At 54.2% G+C, this 17,547-nt stretch overlaps 6 protein-coding genes across 6 annotated transcripts; 2 read left to right on the forward strand and 4 right to left on the reverse strand.

Annotated features, from left to right (window-relative positions):
- Positions 1–101: 101 nt before the first annotated feature.
- P153DRAFT_356334 (uncharacterized protein) lies at positions 102–2,321 on the reverse strand (the record flags this gene model as incomplete). The annotated part of the gene is made up of 1 exon (XM_033666639.1): positions 102–2,321. One exon carries the CDS (start codon positions 2,319–2,321, stop codon positions 102–104), a length of 2,220 nt encoding a protein of 739 aa, XP_033524989.1.
- Positions 2,322–3,176: 855 nt separating this feature from the next.
- Positions 3,177–5,265, reverse strand: P153DRAFT_384862 (universal stress protein-like protein; the record flags this gene model as incomplete). Its single annotated transcript, XM_033670381.1, has 4 exons — positions 3,177–3,345; positions 3,393–3,454; positions 3,516–4,294; positions 4,350–5,265. 4 exons carry the CDS (start codon positions 5,263–5,265, stop codon positions 3,177–3,179), a joined length of 1,926 nt encoding a protein of 641 aa, XP_033524990.1.
- A 1,022-nt stretch (positions 5,266–6,287) lies between these two features.
- Positions 6,288–7,420, reverse strand: P153DRAFT_289272 (ribosomal protein S7; the record flags this gene model as incomplete). The annotated part of the gene is made up of 3 exons (XM_033663642.1): positions 6,288–6,725; positions 6,779–7,102; positions 7,154–7,420. The coding sequence occupies 3 exons, from the start codon at positions 7,418–7,420 to the stop codon at positions 6,288–6,290; spliced, it is 1,029 nt and encodes a 342-aa protein (XP_033524991.1).
- A 1,332-nt stretch (positions 7,421–8,752) lies between these two features.
- Positions 8,753–11,873, forward strand: P153DRAFT_356337 (Piwi-domain-containing protein; the record flags this gene model as incomplete). The annotated part of the gene is made up of 2 exons (XM_033666640.1): positions 8,753–9,045; positions 9,095–11,873. 2 exons carry the CDS (start codon positions 8,753–8,755, stop codon positions 11,871–11,873), a joined length of 3,072 nt encoding a protein of 1,023 aa, XP_033524992.1.
- A 1,075-nt stretch (positions 11,874–12,948) lies between these two features.
- P153DRAFT_366170 (uncharacterized protein) lies at positions 12,949–15,483 on the forward strand. Its single transcript, XM_033667988.1, has 3 exons — positions 12,949–13,755; positions 13,804–14,239; positions 14,287–15,483. Exons 1-3 carry the CDS (start codon positions 13,245–13,247, stop codon positions 15,050–15,052), a joined length of 1,713 nt encoding a protein of 570 aa, XP_033524993.1. The 5' UTR covers positions 12,949–13,244; the 3' UTR covers positions 15,053–15,483.
- Positions 15,484–15,561: 78 nt separating this feature from the next.
- On the reverse strand, positions 15,562–17,091 carry P153DRAFT_375315 (glycoside hydrolase family 88 protein; the record flags this gene model as incomplete). The annotated part of the gene is made up of 3 exons (XM_033669578.1): positions 15,562–16,833; positions 16,902–16,989; positions 17,045–17,091. The coding sequence occupies 3 exons, from the start codon at positions 17,089–17,091 to the stop codon at positions 15,562–15,564; spliced, it is 1,407 nt and encodes a 468-aa protein (XP_033524994.1).
- Positions 17,092–17,547: the final 456 nt, after the last annotated feature.

Here is a 17,547-nt window from a genome sequence, read left to right on the forward strand (position 1 = left end):
TATGCAATCATCTATGCAGGAGCCCATCGAGAACACTAAGAAAACGCCCATAACATCATAACCATTACATCACTATACTCACACCATCTCAAACACTCCGCTCACGGCCCGTAGACACGATGATTCCTCACATCCTGCTCCCCCGCCCTCGCCAACGCGACATTAAAGTTTCCATCCCCAAAAACAGCACCCTTACTCTGCAAAGTCCAACTCACAGTTGGTTTCGGACTCCCCGTAAACGGATTCATGCTCGTCAATATCCAACCCCTCGCGAGACCATCGTACTCCGCGCCCTTGACTGCATCGGGCACGGCGATGAGGAGCGTCTTCGAGTGTGCAAAGGGCGCGAATACGAGCGCTTTGCCGGCGTACATCTGTGCAAACGATGAATCGAAGGTCTCAGAGTATGAAGGCGCAGATATGATGAGCGGACCGTGGGTGCGTTCTGATGCGCCCGAGGCCCAGGGTATGCCGGATGCGATCAGGGTTGATACGAAGTTCAGGAGGAGACGAAGTGCGGCTTGGCCTTCGGTGAGGAGGATGTAGTTTTGGATGATGAGTTGTGGGTTCAGCAGTATCTCAGTGGTGTGTGGCTCGAATCGTGGGGTGTGTGGTTGTTGAAGTGTGGAGGACACTTCGAGCAGCCATTGCGGTCCGCATTCAAACACGCAAGCAAGCGCTTGTATGTAGATGTTCTGCATGGCGAGTGCGCGCGGATGGTTCGGTGCTTGCCAGAAGTTCCACATGGCGGAGCTTTGAACTTGGTACTGTACGCAGAGATCGATAAATACGCGAGCTCGAGCGACGTGTGATGGAAAGTGCGGATTTGGCTGTGCGCGATGCGGAATGTCGAGGAAGATGAGATCCAGTTGTGCGTACTCGGCGCGACCATCTGAAGCTTGTGTGATCTGGCCTGTGTTACGGGAGAATCGCGATGGCAGAGGTCGATTTGGGTTAACGTCCAAAGTCGATGGTCGACACAGCCAGGAAACAGATCCATCATGAAGCTGCAGTGACTTGCCGGTGGTGCAGAGTGCGACTGGATCTCGTGCCGCCAGAGCAACGAGAAGAAGTGATCGGAGACATTCATCCTCCAAGTTTGGTCTCTGGAATATGTTCGCAGGGGCAAGAGCTAAAGGCAATCCAGAAGCATTGAGGGCTATGCATGTCTTATCGCGGTTTGCGTCTAGTCTCCGTAGGTACTCTGGTAGTCTTGGGTCTCCCCCAGTTTTCATGCCGAACACCTCTGCGATCATGGGAACAAACGACGCGGGCTGAGGTGTCGAACTCTGGGGGGTGTCGGGCCTCTGTACAGCAAACGTATGCTCTCCATTTCTTGTGACTCGCCGATGGAAGAAATCCGATAGCGACTTTATCTTCGTTTGCGTCGCGGGCATGAAGGTGTTGAGTTCGCTTGATAGAACCAACATGTGCAGGAAGAACGCTCCGGTAAATCGTATGACCGTTTCAGCCTCGTCTTCGTAATATTGATAGCATGGGAGAAGAAAGATATGTTCTTGTCCCATCCTCATCTCGTGTGCACACCAGGCTCGCTCGAACCATGTCGAGCTGAGGATCCGCTCGAAGAAAGACCGTAGCGGAACAAACTGGTGCATGAATGGAGGGTTCATTCCCATGTGCGGTTGTTGATCGAATGGCAGATTTGAGCAGTTGTATTGTTCCACGTAGTATCTCAAACACTGAGTCTCCTCTGCAGTCGCAACAACATCGTCCAGCGCTATAACAACAACTCTCGCGTTGGCGTAGACAGTGTCGATGGCTCCGGCTGTCGTGGCCCGTTCGGCTTCGTTTGCTTCAATGCACACCTGGTCGAACCAAAGCCCTTCTCCAATCCTCCGCTCTTGTAAAACAGCCTGGAATATGGAGCCTCTTGTGGGCAGCGGAAATTGTTCCACCTCTTTCATCCACCCAAAAGGTAGGTCTCCCAAAGGGGTCACGACTCTTCTTGGTGTGTCTCGATTGGCTCTGTTGCAATAGCTTATGGCGATGTATCCATCCTCCTGGCCACGAAAGTCGACATCGTTGATCAGCCGAAAAGGGAAAGAGCCTCGGACATGGCTCTTGGGAATGAAGTCTTTCGCAACCGATGAAACCAGCCGTCCCAAGTCAGAGAGAAAGGTATTCGCATCGATGTCTGCCCGGGAAGATGAGGGAGTCCAGGAACGCCGATCGGATAACAAGATTTCTCTTGTTGGAGACTCAATAAGTCGTGTCTGAAGACTCGACATATCCAGATCATCGTCAATCTCCAAAAACTCGCATTGACCGACGCGAGAAAAGTAATGAGTTGGTGAAGCCATGTGTACGTACATTGTACAATAGAATGGACAGAAGAAATGAATTCGTTAGACGATGTGGCCCTCTTCCTCGGCCACCTGATGTTATACATACATACCCCTCCCGGGCACCCCTGCTACTTCTTCTTGCCCAGCATTTCACACGACACGCTTTCGCACCCATAACGTCCAAGATATGACAGGAGCGTGGCCTGCATGGGTCTTGTCACGAGGCTAGCAGCGTTAAAAACGTCTCCTCACCCGTAGTCTGTGCGTGCAGTTCGAGGGCAACACTAAGGTTGTCAACGAGAACGCCAGAACGCGGGAGGGTCAAGTGCAGAGCAAGGCGAACCGGAAGCTTGGGTATGGTCGGTTTCGCATACAAAAAAAGCACAGGCCCTTCCGCATATCTGCACAAGGGTGATCGAGATGACGTCGGGAGAAGTCGCCGGGTTGAAAAAAGGAATATGAATATGAAACATCGAACGCAATTCTGTGGCGTGCTCGAAGCGCGGTAAAACTTCTAGAAAGAAAAAAGAAGAATAGGATTCAGACATCCTTTAATTTATTGGATGGGTGCGTTGCCGGCCCTACGCATCGTAATTCGTTATGCAGCACCTTCCGCTAAGAGCAAGTTCCGGGGTATGCAAAAATAGATCCTTGATCCCACGGCTGACGGAATACATGTAACGAGTGGAGACGCCTACAGTGTATGCATGAGAGTATTTGCCCATCCCTCAGCATGATATCACTAAGCCAAGCAACGTCTCTCCAACTGTCAGACTGCGCTCGTTTCATCGAGACTGACCTTGACCCTCTTGCAAGCCTCACCAACTCTGAGATCCGCGGAACATCTCGACGATTATCCAGATAAACATCTCAATCAACCTTGGCATTAGCCAGTCGATCACTGGGGTTCGCGAGGACGTTGGACATGCGGATGTTTTGCCGTTTGTACTTGCTGTGTTTCCGAAGTCGTTTACGCGCAACCATCACCGGCACTGATGACTTGGTAACGAGGTAGTTACTGAAGGAACCGAGCAATACACTGTCACAATTAGCATGATGCAAATCCATCCCAAACAAAAGACTAACCCTTTGAGGGCGCTGCGGCCTCTCGAACCAAGGATGACGAGCGTTGGCTCAAGGAAGTCGATCTGTTGAGCATCTGTCAGCCACACATGCATCAGAGTGTCAGAGATATACCGAGAATCTTACCACTTCAGTAATCATGTGCTTGGGGCTCTTGCAGTGAAACACTTCAACGACGACTCGGGCCTGCAAGCGGGTCTTCTTGAGAAGTTTGACGACTCGATCAGACACTTCTACGGCCGCTTGGTATCTTTCCTTCTCTGCCTTGCCCATAGCACTAACATCCGCTTCGGTAGCCATTATCGAATTGGACAACGCCGAAATTCCGGGTTTCGCCGATGTAGTCGATAGACTACCATGATCGGACAGAGTCCTTTTGAGTGCGTCGGATTCCAGTCTTCCAGTAGTACCTCGACTGACGGGGAGCCCTGATGCGTCAGTTGTAGCCACACCAACTTCTTCGTCAACAGCATATACAGCCAACAAGGTATCGCCGTCTCTCAGAACCGTGCCGATAGTCCATTCAAGAGCATACGCGGCCTCATCACTAAGGTCGGTTGAAACCAAATATACACGCTGGCGTCGCAACCCTTTCTGGGCTTCATCGGCAAACTGACTATAGTCGCCCCGGATGATTTGTCGGACACATCGATGGGCCTCGGGACTTGACTGGATAGGAGATATGTTCAGAGTCAGCTGCTGCGCCGATCTGATCTCGGCGAGATGATCCTCAGTGTCCGAGTGCACGGGCGACGTGACGGTAGAACCCCCCTGGTCAAAGCTGGTATGTGGGTGAACTACGCCTGACGAAGTCCTCCTCACCATGCGCTCCCCATTAGGCCCAGTGATGTTCACAGCCGGCTGGAGCACCGACCGGGCCTTGTAGGAAGTCGCAACATCCCTGCCTGCGAACAAGTTAGATCATGATCACCAGGAGTAGTGACAGCTTTGAAAACCTACCCTCCTTCTTCGCTGCAGCCAGCAAGCTTTGTGCAGATACAATCTCTCGTCCCATTGTATCAGTGCCATCAGACTCGGCCCTGGTGCGGCGTCTACCCCTCTCCTTTCTCTTCGCGGCGTTGGCAATAGCGCCCGCATCCCATCCATCATCCCAATCTGAACTGTCGGAGTCGTCGTCACTGCTTTCCACCGCTGCGCTATCATCACCATCGTCGCCATCATCGTCGGTAGTCAAGCGCACGCCCCCGCCAGGTGCTGTGGCTTCTCCTATGAGAGGATACGAGTCTTTGCGATCCGGAACCGGGGACGGACTGCGGGCGTCTGAGGGTTTGCGATCCGTCGTCTCAATATCGCCGTCATCGTCGACATCTGTAGAAGACGTGAGGGCCAAATTTGTGCGGATAGCAGGATTCAAGGTAATCGGACGTGTACCCGGAGACACCGATCTACCAGGTCCGGGAGAGCCTGATTGTGATCTCCTGCCCAAGGAGTCGCTCATTGAATTGTGACGGTTTTTGCTCGACGATGGATTCAGAAAGCCTGTCTGATTGCCGTACACAGACGACATGGCACGGGGCTTAGGGGTGAAGTCCTGCTTGCCACCTTGGGAGGCTCGTTTCGGCATGGTCTTGGCTTCGATGGAGGGCATCATGTCGAACTTGAAGGCTGTTTCGGGATTTACCCTGCGCGGGGACGACGGCATGCTGAAGGGGATACCAGTGCTGCCTCTACTAGAGCTGCGGCGCTGGCCCAAATGGTCGGCATCGAGCAGGCCGCGTATGGGCGAAGCAGGGCTTCCTGCGCGCGCGCTAACGTGTGGGCTCTCAAGACGACGGCCTCGGCTCTTGTTCCTCCTGTCTGGTACGCCCCGGACCTCCTTCATCTCCTCGTCAATCGCAGCTTCGAGTGACGCCATAGCTTCAGTGCCTATGGAACCAAGGTAGAGGAGGCCGACGTTGTGGTAATCGCGTGGTTGAACGTGCGTGAGGCGTGTTTGGGGTGTGGTTGTTTTCGCGAAACGTGAGGTAGCTGGATGCGGTCGTGGTCGCGGGGTAGCTTGGGTGGGGTAGCTGGAGACTGAATTTAGCGTTTGTCCCTATCGCATCAGAGGCCCAGCTAGCTGTCGCGTGGAAGAGTTTGTCAACGTCTGCCACTGGTTGTGTAATGAGCGCTTGACGTAAGATTGTCTATCGATGCCAGCGGTGTGGTTGAGAACCGAAAGTCGGTGATTGAAAGCGGTGGCGGGCCGAACCGTAAGTGTAAGCCGCCGATAAAGAAGAATGGCACCTAACCGCTGTCGGAGAAGAGGTTGTTCCCGAGTAAGTTTATGGAGGCGGACGACATGTGGGAGGAAGCCGGAAGAGAGCGAGACAAGTAGGTAGCCCAGGATCAGTAAGCGCAGTGTGGTGCATTGTCAGTGCTCCGGTCCAGGCGATCACGGAGGGATGCCACTGACGAGGCAAGAGCGTCCTTGGCCCTTGGCACATCAAGTCCACGACGTAGAGTTTTGTGTAATACGTCTACCGCTAGCTAGGGTTAAAGCCAATCAACCCTGCGACGTGACATCGAAGCCAACATTGCTCAGTACTGTAGTGAACCCGTTGCGCAAAACTGTAGGTACGGTAGCAAGGTTCGCGTCCTTGTGTATAGGTTCACAGCTCGCGAAAAGATTGACACATCTCTACATTGAGTGACGTCGCAAACTAGTTTTCACATGACAGTACCAACGGCGACTGGGGCAGCTAGTGAAGTGGCTGTGTAGGATCCGCTGTGGAGCTCTCCACACTCGCGATTCTCGCCAATGCACAACAACAGGGAAGGCGTTTCGAGGTAGACAAGTCAATGGCACAAAACATGCCTAAGAAGGCGACTTTGCGTCACAGTAGTATACATGCATTTTTTTTTACACTGGTTGTTACTTCGCCTGCCCAACTGCTTCTACCTCTTCCTGGGCAGAATAATGTTTGCTCGAGCAGCAACACCCAGCTTGTGGATAGCATTGCGCCTGTCCCAAATGCCGCTTCGCCCCTCGACTACAGCAACAAGTTCTTGTGCAATCCGCTGTCCGAAGTTGTTCTTTCCACTGCCCATATTCCTCCTCTTTGATGCGGCACCCATGATCCATTCAACTGCCGCTCGCCGACGCTGCCTCTGTCCCAGAGGAACGGGGATTTGCAGCGCAACACCACCACCAGCCGCACCCCTCTGGCTACGGATACGCATGAGAGGAGCAACAGAATCGATGGCGAGGGTGAGGTATAGAATAGGATTAAGAGGAAGGTGAGACGGTGGAGGCGCGCCAGGAAGTAGAGGCTTTGCGGGGTTGATGGTTGGGATGGGCGATGTTCGTAGATGTTGCAAGATTGTCGCCATGTTCTGCCATATCAAGTCAGTCTTTCGAGCTCTTATTGCCGAACGGCGCAACGTACTCGCTGGGCCACACTCTTCTTACCGTGTCGCATGAGCAAGTTAGTGACCTGCTCCACGACCGGATCGTACCGGTGCTTTACATGACCATCTTTCGGAAGGGGAAGAGTCGGCATGTCGAATTTCAGGCCTGGTGTCTCTGCCAATTTGGACGCAGCCTCCAAGTCAACAAGACCCATATCCAATCCACCGTTTCCGCTAGTCTGTGTCGTCATCGTTGAGTATGAGCGTGAGCCCTTTGGCGGCGAGCCTGAAGCTTTCGCTTTGATCGCATCCTGCATCACTTTTGGAAGGTTCTCCTGCGCTGCTTTGTCTCCCTTGACGACCTGGCAAACATTGGTTCACAGTTCTGTAAAGTGTGTGATGGACAATCTCACCTCCTCAATGGGCGTGCCTCGACTCAGATCAGGGCCCTCCTCGCCCTTGATCTCCGCTATCTTCGCTGCTTCCTGGGAGACATGTTCAATTGGTTGAGCATCAGCTCGGTTCGATCGGTCGGCGGATGGGCCATCTTTCGACTCAGAGTAGAGGCGATATTGCGACGGCGCCAGACGCATCGTTGAGCGGGCAGACCATTGTGTCTGAGGCTTCGTCCTGAAGGCGATTGATCGTGCGAAAGTCGTGATAGGTACTCGTGGAGGCATGGTGGTGCGTTATGAAATTGTTGATTGTCTTCGTGTGTTCCAAAATCATGACGAGAATTGGGCGAGATCGGCGCTAAGTGGCACGTGCCTGAACTTCACCTACTTACATCGGTAAATGTTTATTTCACGAGACTTATGACTGGGCTTTGAAAGGTTATCGAATGTTTCGATGAGCATTTACTGTCAGGCTTGTTAAATGATGAACGATTTTGATCCCTACGCGGACGACGAACTCTGGTTCACAGACGTAGCAAGGCTCATCTGACCATATATACTGGAACAATCTTCCAAAACTCTTCATACACTCGATTGAACCCACTTAACTGAGTATACTCAAGCGGAGACAATACAATGGGATCTTTTACCGAGTTTAGACGCAGCCTGTCATAACCTGCAGATCACAGGACAGGCGGCATTCGTCCATTGGTGATTGCAAGCAAGGAGCAGCAAAGGATGTGGAGAGATACAGAATAGACGCGTGTGCAATGGTCCAATTCCAGAGCAGTCAAGGTTGTACAGAACGCGGAGTTTCCGGTGAAGAGACGATATGCCGAGCTGGGCTAAAGGTTCTCGAATGGGATTTGCTGTTGCTCTTGCGGGGAACCGCCCCATGACGCATGGCGTTTGAGGTGTGGTGGAATTCGTGAAGCGACATAGCCACGGGAAGGCATAGAACACACCACTTGGCTGTTGCGAGCTGCGAACTCAAAAGTGATGGAAAGTGCCATTGTTTATGACTGCCCCACAACTCACCGCTCCTCCCACGCGAACCCTTGCCAAACGTGACAACGCGTTCAGGCGCTTAGGCAGCTAAAACCCATCTTCCCCACTACTTGTTCTCATCACACTTACACCTCACACCACATAACCCGACTTCGTTATATTGTATTTTGCAGCAGTTATTGTTACAACCTCACATCGTTTTCATTAGTTTGACGGTCATTACGACCTTGCGGACGAGACCTGGTTGCTGTCTCGATTCAAAGGTGAGTGGTCTCATTGTCTCTAGACGACGTTGGACGCACGATTCGTCCGCCGGCCTATGCTTTACTGCTTCCACTCGTATCGTCGAGACGTCTTGCATCGATGTTTCTAGCATTTGGAACTGTTTGGCCTGGATCAAGTCTCTTTGTTACGTGTTTGCTTTGGAAGCAGTCGTTGGTTTGCTACGCTTCTTAAAGTGCAGCACAGATGCAGTGTTCTTTCTCCTGCCTATCATCACACTACAAGAACCGATCGATACAATTTTGGACCAAGGCTAAACAATCTCCAGCTCAACGTCCCACCTAAACAGCAGCAACCACATCGATCAGCTCATCGGTCGAAACATACATGGCGGACCGTGGACGAGGTAGAGGAGGTGGCGGTGCCCCACGGGGAGACTTCCGTGGTCGTGGAAGAGGTGACGGCGGCAACTTTGGAGGTGGTCGAGGAAGAGGAGGCGGCGATGGAGGCTACGATGGCGGTGGAAGAGGAGGAGGAAGAGGCGGGTTTGATGGCGGTGATCGAGGTGGCCGTGGTGGCTTCCGAGGTGGTGGAAGAGGCGACTTCCGCGGTGACTTCCGTGGCGGTGGAGGTGGATTCCGTGGTGGTCGAGGTGGCTTCGAAGGTCCCAAGGTGTTCAGGTACGTTTGCTCAGGATGTCCCCATCACTCTGCTCGCTAACTCTCGCAGTACCGGCACAATCTCTCAGCCTGACGCCGAGGTCACGAAACTTGAGAATACCATGATCAGCAGTAGCCTGTCTACGGCTCTCGCGACCACTTCCTTGGGAGTGGCGTTCCCAAAACGCCCTGGTTATGGTACAGCCGGCCGTGCAATCGTATTGTTTACGAACTACTTCGAGGTGAAGGGTGTCAATGCTGATACTGTCTTGTATCGGTATTCGCTTGCCTTTCAACCCGATAACGAGATTCCGAAGGGAAAGAAGCGTCGTTTGGTCGAGATCCTTTTGAAGACCGAGCCGTTTGCTGGGCTTCCTGTCGCTACCGACTGGGCGCAGATACTGATTTCGCCGAAAAAGATTCCACTGAAAGCGCAACGCACCGAGCATTCGCTTGAATGGTACCCTGCTGACGGAACTCCTCATCCACCTCCAGCTGCAGGTGAAGCAGCTAACATCACGGCATCTCGTCAAAGGAACACCCACCAAGCTCTCATTGAAGAGTTGGGCACTGTATCCCTCAACGATCTCTTGAGGGACGTTTCCCAGCCAGCGAACGTCTATCCCTTGAAGCTGGAAACTATCCAGGCTCTGAACGTGCTTATGACTTACGCACCTAGCAGCGACCCGAATCATACGACTGCTGCCGGTAACAAGTTCTATCCATTTGCAGGACCACAACTCCAGATCCATGATCTAGGGGGCGGATTACAAGCGCTTCGCGGGTACTTCTCGAGCGTTCGCACTAGTGTGAATCGAATCCTCGTGAATGTCAACGTTGCCACCGGCGCATTCTACAGGTCTGGACCGCTTCTCGATGCGATGAGGGAGTTCACTGGTGGCTCTCCGCCGGCAAACGAACCGCAACAGCGGAAGGTGTCTGCCTTCTTTCGCAAGCTTAGAATTGAGACCAATTATCTCCCTGATAAAGACAATAAGGGCAAGACCAAGCTGGACAAGAACAATCGACCCATGACCAAGCGTAAAGTCCACACGATTTTCGATTTCTCTCCACACGGAAAACACGCCGAAAACACTACGTTCATGGAGACAGGGGCTAATGGCGCAGTGACTCAAGTCTCTGTAGTGCAATACTTCCAACGAAAGTACGGCATACGACTAAAGTTTCCGCAGGCGCCATTGGTCAACTATGGCTCGAAGGAGGACAAGAAGTGGATCCCAGCTGAGTTGTGTACCATCTTGCCTGGCCAGCTAGCGAAACGTATGTTGCTTGGGCCGCAGACGAGTGAAATGATCAGGTTTGCCGCTCGTCGGCCCCATGAGAACGCCGAGTCTATCATGGGAAATGGTCTCCAGGTCACCAAGATCAACCCGATAGCAAACGGTTTGAACACTCACTTGACTCCCTTCGGAATCAAGGTCAATCCCAATTTGCTTACGGTTCCGGGCCGGATTCTGCCTCCTCCACGTCTTCAGTACAGGGCGCAGTCGACCTGCAACCCGAGAAATGGCGCGTGGAATCTCGATCCTCGCCAGCTTGGACAGAAGCCCTTCCGCGTTGCAAAGACACTGGGTCCCTGGAACACGCTCGTCATCAACTCCGGTAATCGCGACACCATTTTTGGAGGTATGCAGGCGGTCGTGCAACACCTGAACCAGTTCAGACAGGCTTTGGACGTTTACGGGTTGAGTCCTGGCCCAGTGCAGGAGCCCGTTGCAATCAACGTTGCTTTCAATGATTTGCAGAACAAGAACGTTGCGAAGATCCAAAACGAGATTGCCGTCGCGCTCCGAACCAAGTTCAGGGCGAAGCCAAACTTCCTTTTCGTGATCTTGCCCAGCGATAATGCCGTTCTGTATGACTGCATCAAGCATGTCTGCGACGTTCAACTTGGTGTTCCCAATATTTGCAATATCGGCAGCAAGTTTTCGAAAGAAAAAGGCCAACAGCAATACTTTGCAAACGTTGCCATGAAGTTTAACCAGAAACTTGGAGGCGTCAACCACACTGTTGAGTTTAAAGCACCTCTTGATGCGCAGACAATCCTGTTTGGCATCGACGTCACGCATCCGTCACCGGGAAGCGCAGACTCTTCGCCGAGTATTGCTGGCGTAGTTGCTTCGGTCGACGCTGTTTTCTCGCAATACCCTGCGAGTATGCGAGTGCAAGAGGGTCGCAAAGAGATGGTCACTGAACTTCAGGAGATGGTCGAGGAGCGCCTGAAGTTGTGGAGGGATCGAAACAAGAAATTGCCTACCAAGGTCATCGTCTATCGTGACGGTGTTTCCGAGGGTCAGTACAAGATTGTTCTTGAACAAGAGTACCCTGCATTCAAGAAGGCCTTCGACAAGTTGTACGGTGCCGAAAGCAAGCACCCAAAGATATCGATCATCGTTGTCGGCAAGCGCCACCACACGCGCTTCTACCCAACGAAAGAAGAAGATACCGATGGGAAGACGGGCAACCCACAGCCTGGTACTATCGTCGACCGAGGTGTAACGGGCGAGAAGTTGTTCGACTTCTTCCTGCTCGCTCACCAGGGTCTCCAGGGCACGTCGAAGCCTGCCCACTACGTCGTACTCAAGGACGATAACAAGCTGGGAGCCGACCAGCTTCAGCAACTGACGCACAGCCTTTGCTACACGTTTGCTCGTGCCACTCGATCCGTCAGCATCTGCCCTCCCGCCTATTACGCCGACTTGCTCTGCGAGCGCGGCCGGTGCTACCTCCAGGGCGTACTCAAGGGTGAGGGCGCTGTGACGATGGATGCCAGCCAGTGGCAGGGGGGCGTGCACGCTGCTCTGAAAGACACGATGTTCTACCTCTAGGTACAATCACTCACCCGTCGCCCTCGCGCCTACCGACTTATCTTCACGATAACATTAACATATTTAACGAACTTTTCAACTCTACCAGTTGAACTCACTGAGCCATTCAGCAACTTCAAGTTGTGTAAATCACCATCAAACATTCTTTTAGGAGTAGGTTGATGGAGAGTCAACCAGCGTCTTACTTCGTCTGAAGTGAGTGTTGGCTGACTCACGAGCAAGCACGACGACCTGCACGTCATCGTTTGGTCCTGTTATGGGACGCAGATTCAGCGATCTGGCTCGATTTCCTATCTTGGTTGCTACACATTATTTTCTTTCTTGCACACCGACACATACACTCGTTGCACATTTCTCACGCCTGATTGCTTAGCTTGGGCGGTTTTTGCACTTTCCCGTTTGGGTTTGCAGAGATAGCTGGAAGCGTTCAATCATGGACTATTCTTCATTGGTTTCTACCGTTTTCGCACATTCTTTCAGGTAGTACCGCAATTGTTTCTGTCTGGGTTTAGGTAGCTGCGTATTTAATCAAGTCACTCGTTTGAATTTGTGCACGATGAATGAAGGGCCAGTGACTTGTGAGCCTCGTGACCTAGGGCATTGGTTAGGGCTGGTCGCATTGATCCGACTGCAGCATGCTGGTCGCGATAAGTACTTTCGCCACCGCGCTAGTGCAATCGCTGGCCAATGAGAGCGCGGACCCTTGGGACGCAGTGCGTGATGCATCGCGCCGTGTTGCGCAAGGCCGTGGCAGCAGATGAGGAAGGGCCGAAAGCATCGATCTGACGGCTGAATGCGACTCCATGTGTGTCTTGGTTCAGTGCGTGGGAATGGTTCAGGGCAGCAGTAGAAAACGTGGGCGCGGTGATGGAGGGAGGGAATGGGGTGAAACGATACCCCGCTTCTCACCGCCTGGGCCGGGAGACGTCAGTGGCCAATGGCTGGTGCGAGCCAGCCCCCTCTGTTTCGCGCATGTCAATCCCTGGCTACTGGCTCGCCGCACGCCAGGCAGGTCATGGCCCGCCCCGCGCTGGCACTGGCCTTGCTCTGCCATGGCAGGCTATGGCGCGGGTTAGCCTATCGTGAACGGGCGCGAATACTGGGCCTCTTGCCCTCTGTCTACGCCATTATCGCTCTCTCTCCACAATTCACGACTAGCCACTATCGCTGGAGACCAACGTCACGAGGCCGTTCCATGCGCAGCGCTCAAGTAGACTGCCCGCGCACCGTTGCACCCCGACTGCTACCCCGACTGCCACCACGCCCGCAACCCACCCGCCGAACCAAAGTCCCCGCCAACTACCCCGAGCACGCCCACCCCGAACACGCCCACCACCCGCCGCCGATCGCGCACCCGACATGATGGACACTATGGATCGCGGGAGCATCTACGACCACGACATACCCTCGCTGAGCGCATCGCTCGAGGCCTTCGACCCCGAGCGCAGCATGCACTCGGCGTACAGCGGCCGCTCCGCCATGCACTCGTCGCGCTGGAGCATCCCACAGGAGGCCGACGAGTCCGAGGCAGAGTCGGACGGGCCGTGGGCGCCGCCCGCCTGGCAAAAGTCAAACAGCCACTGGTACCGCAAGTCGCTGCTGAGCGAGAGCCGCCGCCGCTCCAGCACCTCGCGCTCGCCCTTTGAGTACCGCGCCGACCGCGAAGTCACGCCGTCGCGCATACCCCTCCCCGAGTCGCCGCGCAGGATGACGCCGCGCACCAGCCCAGAGCCCATCCCCGAGTACGAGCACAGGTATGTTTCAGACAACATCGCCTCGCGCATGCAGAGCCCGTGCGACGAGCGCCAGCCAGACGCGGGTGCCCAGCCCGACGACGAGACGCTGCTGTCGCCCGACGACGAGGCGAGCAATCTGGACGGATGTACGTAGCGTTGCTTTGTGCGCGCGGTACCAGTACTGACAGACGTAGTCGTCCGGTTCGCGATCAGAGGAGAGACGCTGTTCCGGACTGCGCCCATTGAAGAGACGCTGACGTCTGTCGCGAACGGTTTGCACATGTTCACGCGATCGAGGGCTAACGTCTTGTGCACCCTCACTGCCCTGTTCTTCTCCTGGCTCCTGCTGCAGCCATGGACCGCCAGCTTGATCCCAGACGTCGCAAACGTCGCGGGCATGGCCAAGCAGTTTGAGCCGCTCATGTATGCGTCCGAGAACGTCATACCGCGGTCGCGCGAGCTTGCAGAGGCCAGTATTGCAGTGCAGGACCTCGGCGAGAGCGTGCGCGCGACCAACATGTCGGCCTCGACGGTCATCATAGACCAGCTGGACGATCTGGGCGACAGTCTCAAGATCCTGTCAGAGAAGATTACGAGCTTTTTCACAAACGTTGACGGAGACATGGACTCGTACGTATTCTCACATCCGCGTTGAGCGCATCGACTGACCAGCCCAGCATCCTCATAACCATGGAATGGGCCAAACGCGAACTCCAAAGCATCAGAGGCCCCAAAGTCGGCATGATCGACAACGTAATCGGTAACATCCACGGCGGCCTCAGCAAAGTCGGCCTCCTCGAGCGCAACGGCTCGCCCACAACCATCGGCCGCGTCGTCAACGACGTACTCGGCCACACCACCCAGCAGCGCTCCAAAGCAACCCTCCAACGCACATTCGACTACCTCCTCTCGACGCTGGAAGAAAACATCGCAAACGAGCTCTCCCGCGCAGACACGCTCTTCCAACTCTTCGAAAGCGTCGACCGCCAATTCCAAAACCTACACCGCTCCGTCGCAAAAGAAGAAGACAGCCTCGCGACGAAAAAAGACGAATTCCTCGCTAGCATGTGGCGCATGACCATCAACAATAAAATGAAGATCAAGAAATACGAGAAGAACCTCAAGCTGCTGAAAGATGTGCGCGCGTCGACACTGACGAATAAGTCCGAGCTCAAGAGCCATATTCAGATCATTCATTCGGTGAAGGATCAGCTGGATAAGGCGAGGAAAAATCTCATCTCCCCGCTTATCAGGCGCGCGCAGAGTAATAGCTTTGGGTTGGAGTCCCAGCTGCAGGATCTTAGTGGGACGTATGGGTTTCTCAAGGGATTGAGGGAGACGCAGAAACATAAGGTGCTGCAGCAGCTTTGGGGGGAGCCGAAGAGGCGCGTGGCTATTACGGCGGGGGCGGGTAGGGAGGAGGATAATGAGGATGAGTATTGAGGGGGGTGTACTCTTCTGATGTTTCTTGTCTTGACTTCTTGCGACTTGCTTTTTGAGCGTTGCGTCTTGTCTTGTCTGGATTTCTGCATAGCGCTTGCGACTGCCGATTGGATAGACAAATGTGCGTTGTGTTTGTTGTGCGCTTTTTCTTGCTGGAGGCGTTCGGCGCGGATGGAATGGAATGGAATGGAATTGGTGGGTCGGTCGGGTATGCATGGTCATGGTTTGAGGCTTCGACTACCACGGGCGCAACTGCAGGCGTTCTCTTGGTTTGGGTTGTCGCTGAGCTACGGCATGGGCATGGTATCGCATGGGGGGGTTGTGAGCGTATATGGCGTGTGGAGTTTTGGGCGTTTCCATTGTCTTGTGTAGCTTTCTTTCCTTGTAGGTATTGATTCGCAGTAGTTAGTAAGTTTAACTGTCAATTCACCACTTTATATTCATTTCGTTCGATTATATGCCATGTCAGCCTTAATACTTTGACTTCCACTCCACCCCCTCTTATATATTCACAAAACGCCCATCCTCAACATCTTATTCCCGAACTCCAAAAGATAGTAATCCGCATACACCAACCCATGGTCCTTATACTTGACATGCGCATCCGCATTCCAATTCGCCGTCGAATGCCGTAGAATAGCATCGAACCCGCTTTCTCTCACGCTGACCTGCTCGTCCGGACTCCTGTTTCCATTCACCACATCCTTCCCCAGCGGTGCCGTCGCGAAAGACGCTAAATCCGAATCATACGCCATCTCCAGCGTCTGGCCCACAATCCGCACCGCAGTGTCCAGGAAATCCATATCACTCTCGCCCACGATCTGCGCCGCGCTCTCCGACGGAAGGGCCTGCAGCGCCCGATGCACAAGCAGCAACCCATTCGCCGCAATCAAACCCGCAGACACATCGCGCAGCACACCCCCCTCCTCTCGCGGGGCGTCAAAATCCCACCTCGGAACAAGCGGATACGTCCACTTCCCCTCGCCCTCGCGCGCGCGGCGCAGGAAGTACTGCGCGCAATCCACCGCCGTAGCGAGGTACTTCCCATCCTTCGTCCAGGCATAAACCTGCGCGAAGCCGAGGATACACCACGCCTGGCCTCTACTCCACGTCGAGTCGTCATCCCAGCCCTGGTTCGTGAGTTTCGCCTGCGGACGCCCCGTAGCGGGATCGAAGTTGACGAGGTGGAACGTCGAGTGATCGGGGCGGATGATAGCTTGCATAACCGTGTCAGCATGGCGCGTCGCAAGAGCAGCGAGCGCGGGATCGCCAACATGGTGCGCGACGTAGTACAGGAGGTCGAGATTACACATGCTGTCTACGATGACGAGGAAATTCCTCCCCATATCCGTCAGTGCGTAGCGGTTGTTAACCGCAACATCCCAGCTGCGTATCGCGCCTACGCGCTCGTCCCAGCGCGATGAAAGCGCATATGCTGCGTCGACGACGCAGGCTAGACTCGCCGCGTTGCCGGTTAGCTCCCAGTCGGACTGCAGCGCGGGCTGTACTATGAAACCCATGTCGTGGGTATCGGTGCGGCGCGACATGTGCGCGATGGCGACGCTCCAGTGGCGGCCGAGGGCGAGGAGCTGCGCGCTGAGCTGCGGGCGGAGGGATGTTGGGATGCGGAGGGCTTGGGGGTAGCGGGTTGCGCGCTCGAGGAGGGCGTAGATGCTGCCGGGGAAGAAACCGCAGGTCCAGAAGTCGGCTTCGCGCTCTTCGTATGTGCCTGCGTTTGGGCCTGTTTGGGGGACTGTGTGGGGGTAGGTTTTGAGGGGGGCCTGGGGGTGTTGGGTGAGCTGCTGTTGTTGGGAGATTGACTGGAGGTGGATGGTTGGGGGCGGCGTACTGGGTTTTTCATGCCTCTTTGGGCTACTTGGAGGATTTTTGCGGCGACATTTTCGGAGAAGATCTCGCTGATGTCTATGCCTTTGACACTGCGGTGGCGGGTGGTCAGCTTTGTATTTGTTGGGGAGATTGGGGGTTTTGTACATTGCTGGTTGGTTCATGCTCTTCTTCTGTGCTGGAGCGTTTGCCATCTTGAATTTCTCAAGTGTAGAAGGTTAGATGTGGTGTTGTTCAATGCAATCCAAGATCTCAAGACCAAGTCAAAAAGACCAAGTTTGGACAAAACGAAAAGTACCGGTCCAAAGGCCAAGAAATCCATCCTTGCCAAATACATACCACTACCTTGCAAGCAGTCGAGCATACCGCAAGCGCGCCATGAGATAATGGTACAGTTCACGAGCAAGTGAGGTGGTTCAACACGGGATCGGCAATGCTCCGCTGCCCGCCACCCGCATGCAGCCCGACAAGTCCTGCCTCGAAAAAAAAACGGCCGACATTACTCGGCAGAAATCGTGCCGAAAATTAATCAACCTGCATGCGCCTAATTCCGTAACCTCACACACACGCAATGAGTGCATGGCTCAGCTACTGTTCGAGTAAAGCTTCCGGACTCAAGAAGATGACGTGTGACGATCGTGCGAGGAAAT

This window comes from Dothidotthia symphoricarpi, assembly GCF_010015815.1.
Source record: "Dothidotthia symphoricarpi CBS 119687 unplaced genomic scaffold P153scaffold_8, whole genome shotgun sequence".
NCBI classification, from domain to species: Eukaryota; Fungi; Ascomycota; class Dothideomycetes; order Pleosporales; family Dothidotthiaceae; genus Dothidotthia; species Dothidotthia symphoricarpi.

Bases quoted from the DNA above. Each gene is read 5' to 3' on its own strand.
- P153DRAFT_366170 (XM_033667988.1), top strand. From the start codon at position 13,245: ATGGATCGCGGGAGCATCTACGACCACGACATACCCTCGCTGAGCGCA. The intron at 13,756-13,803 runs GTACGTAGCGTT...TGACAGACGTAG, and splicing joins GGCGAGCAATCTGGACGGAT to TCGTCCGGTTCGCGATCAGA. The intron at 14,240-14,286 runs GTACGTATTCTC...TGACCAGCCCAG, and splicing joins GTTGACGGAGACATGGACTC to CATCCTCATAACCATGGAAT.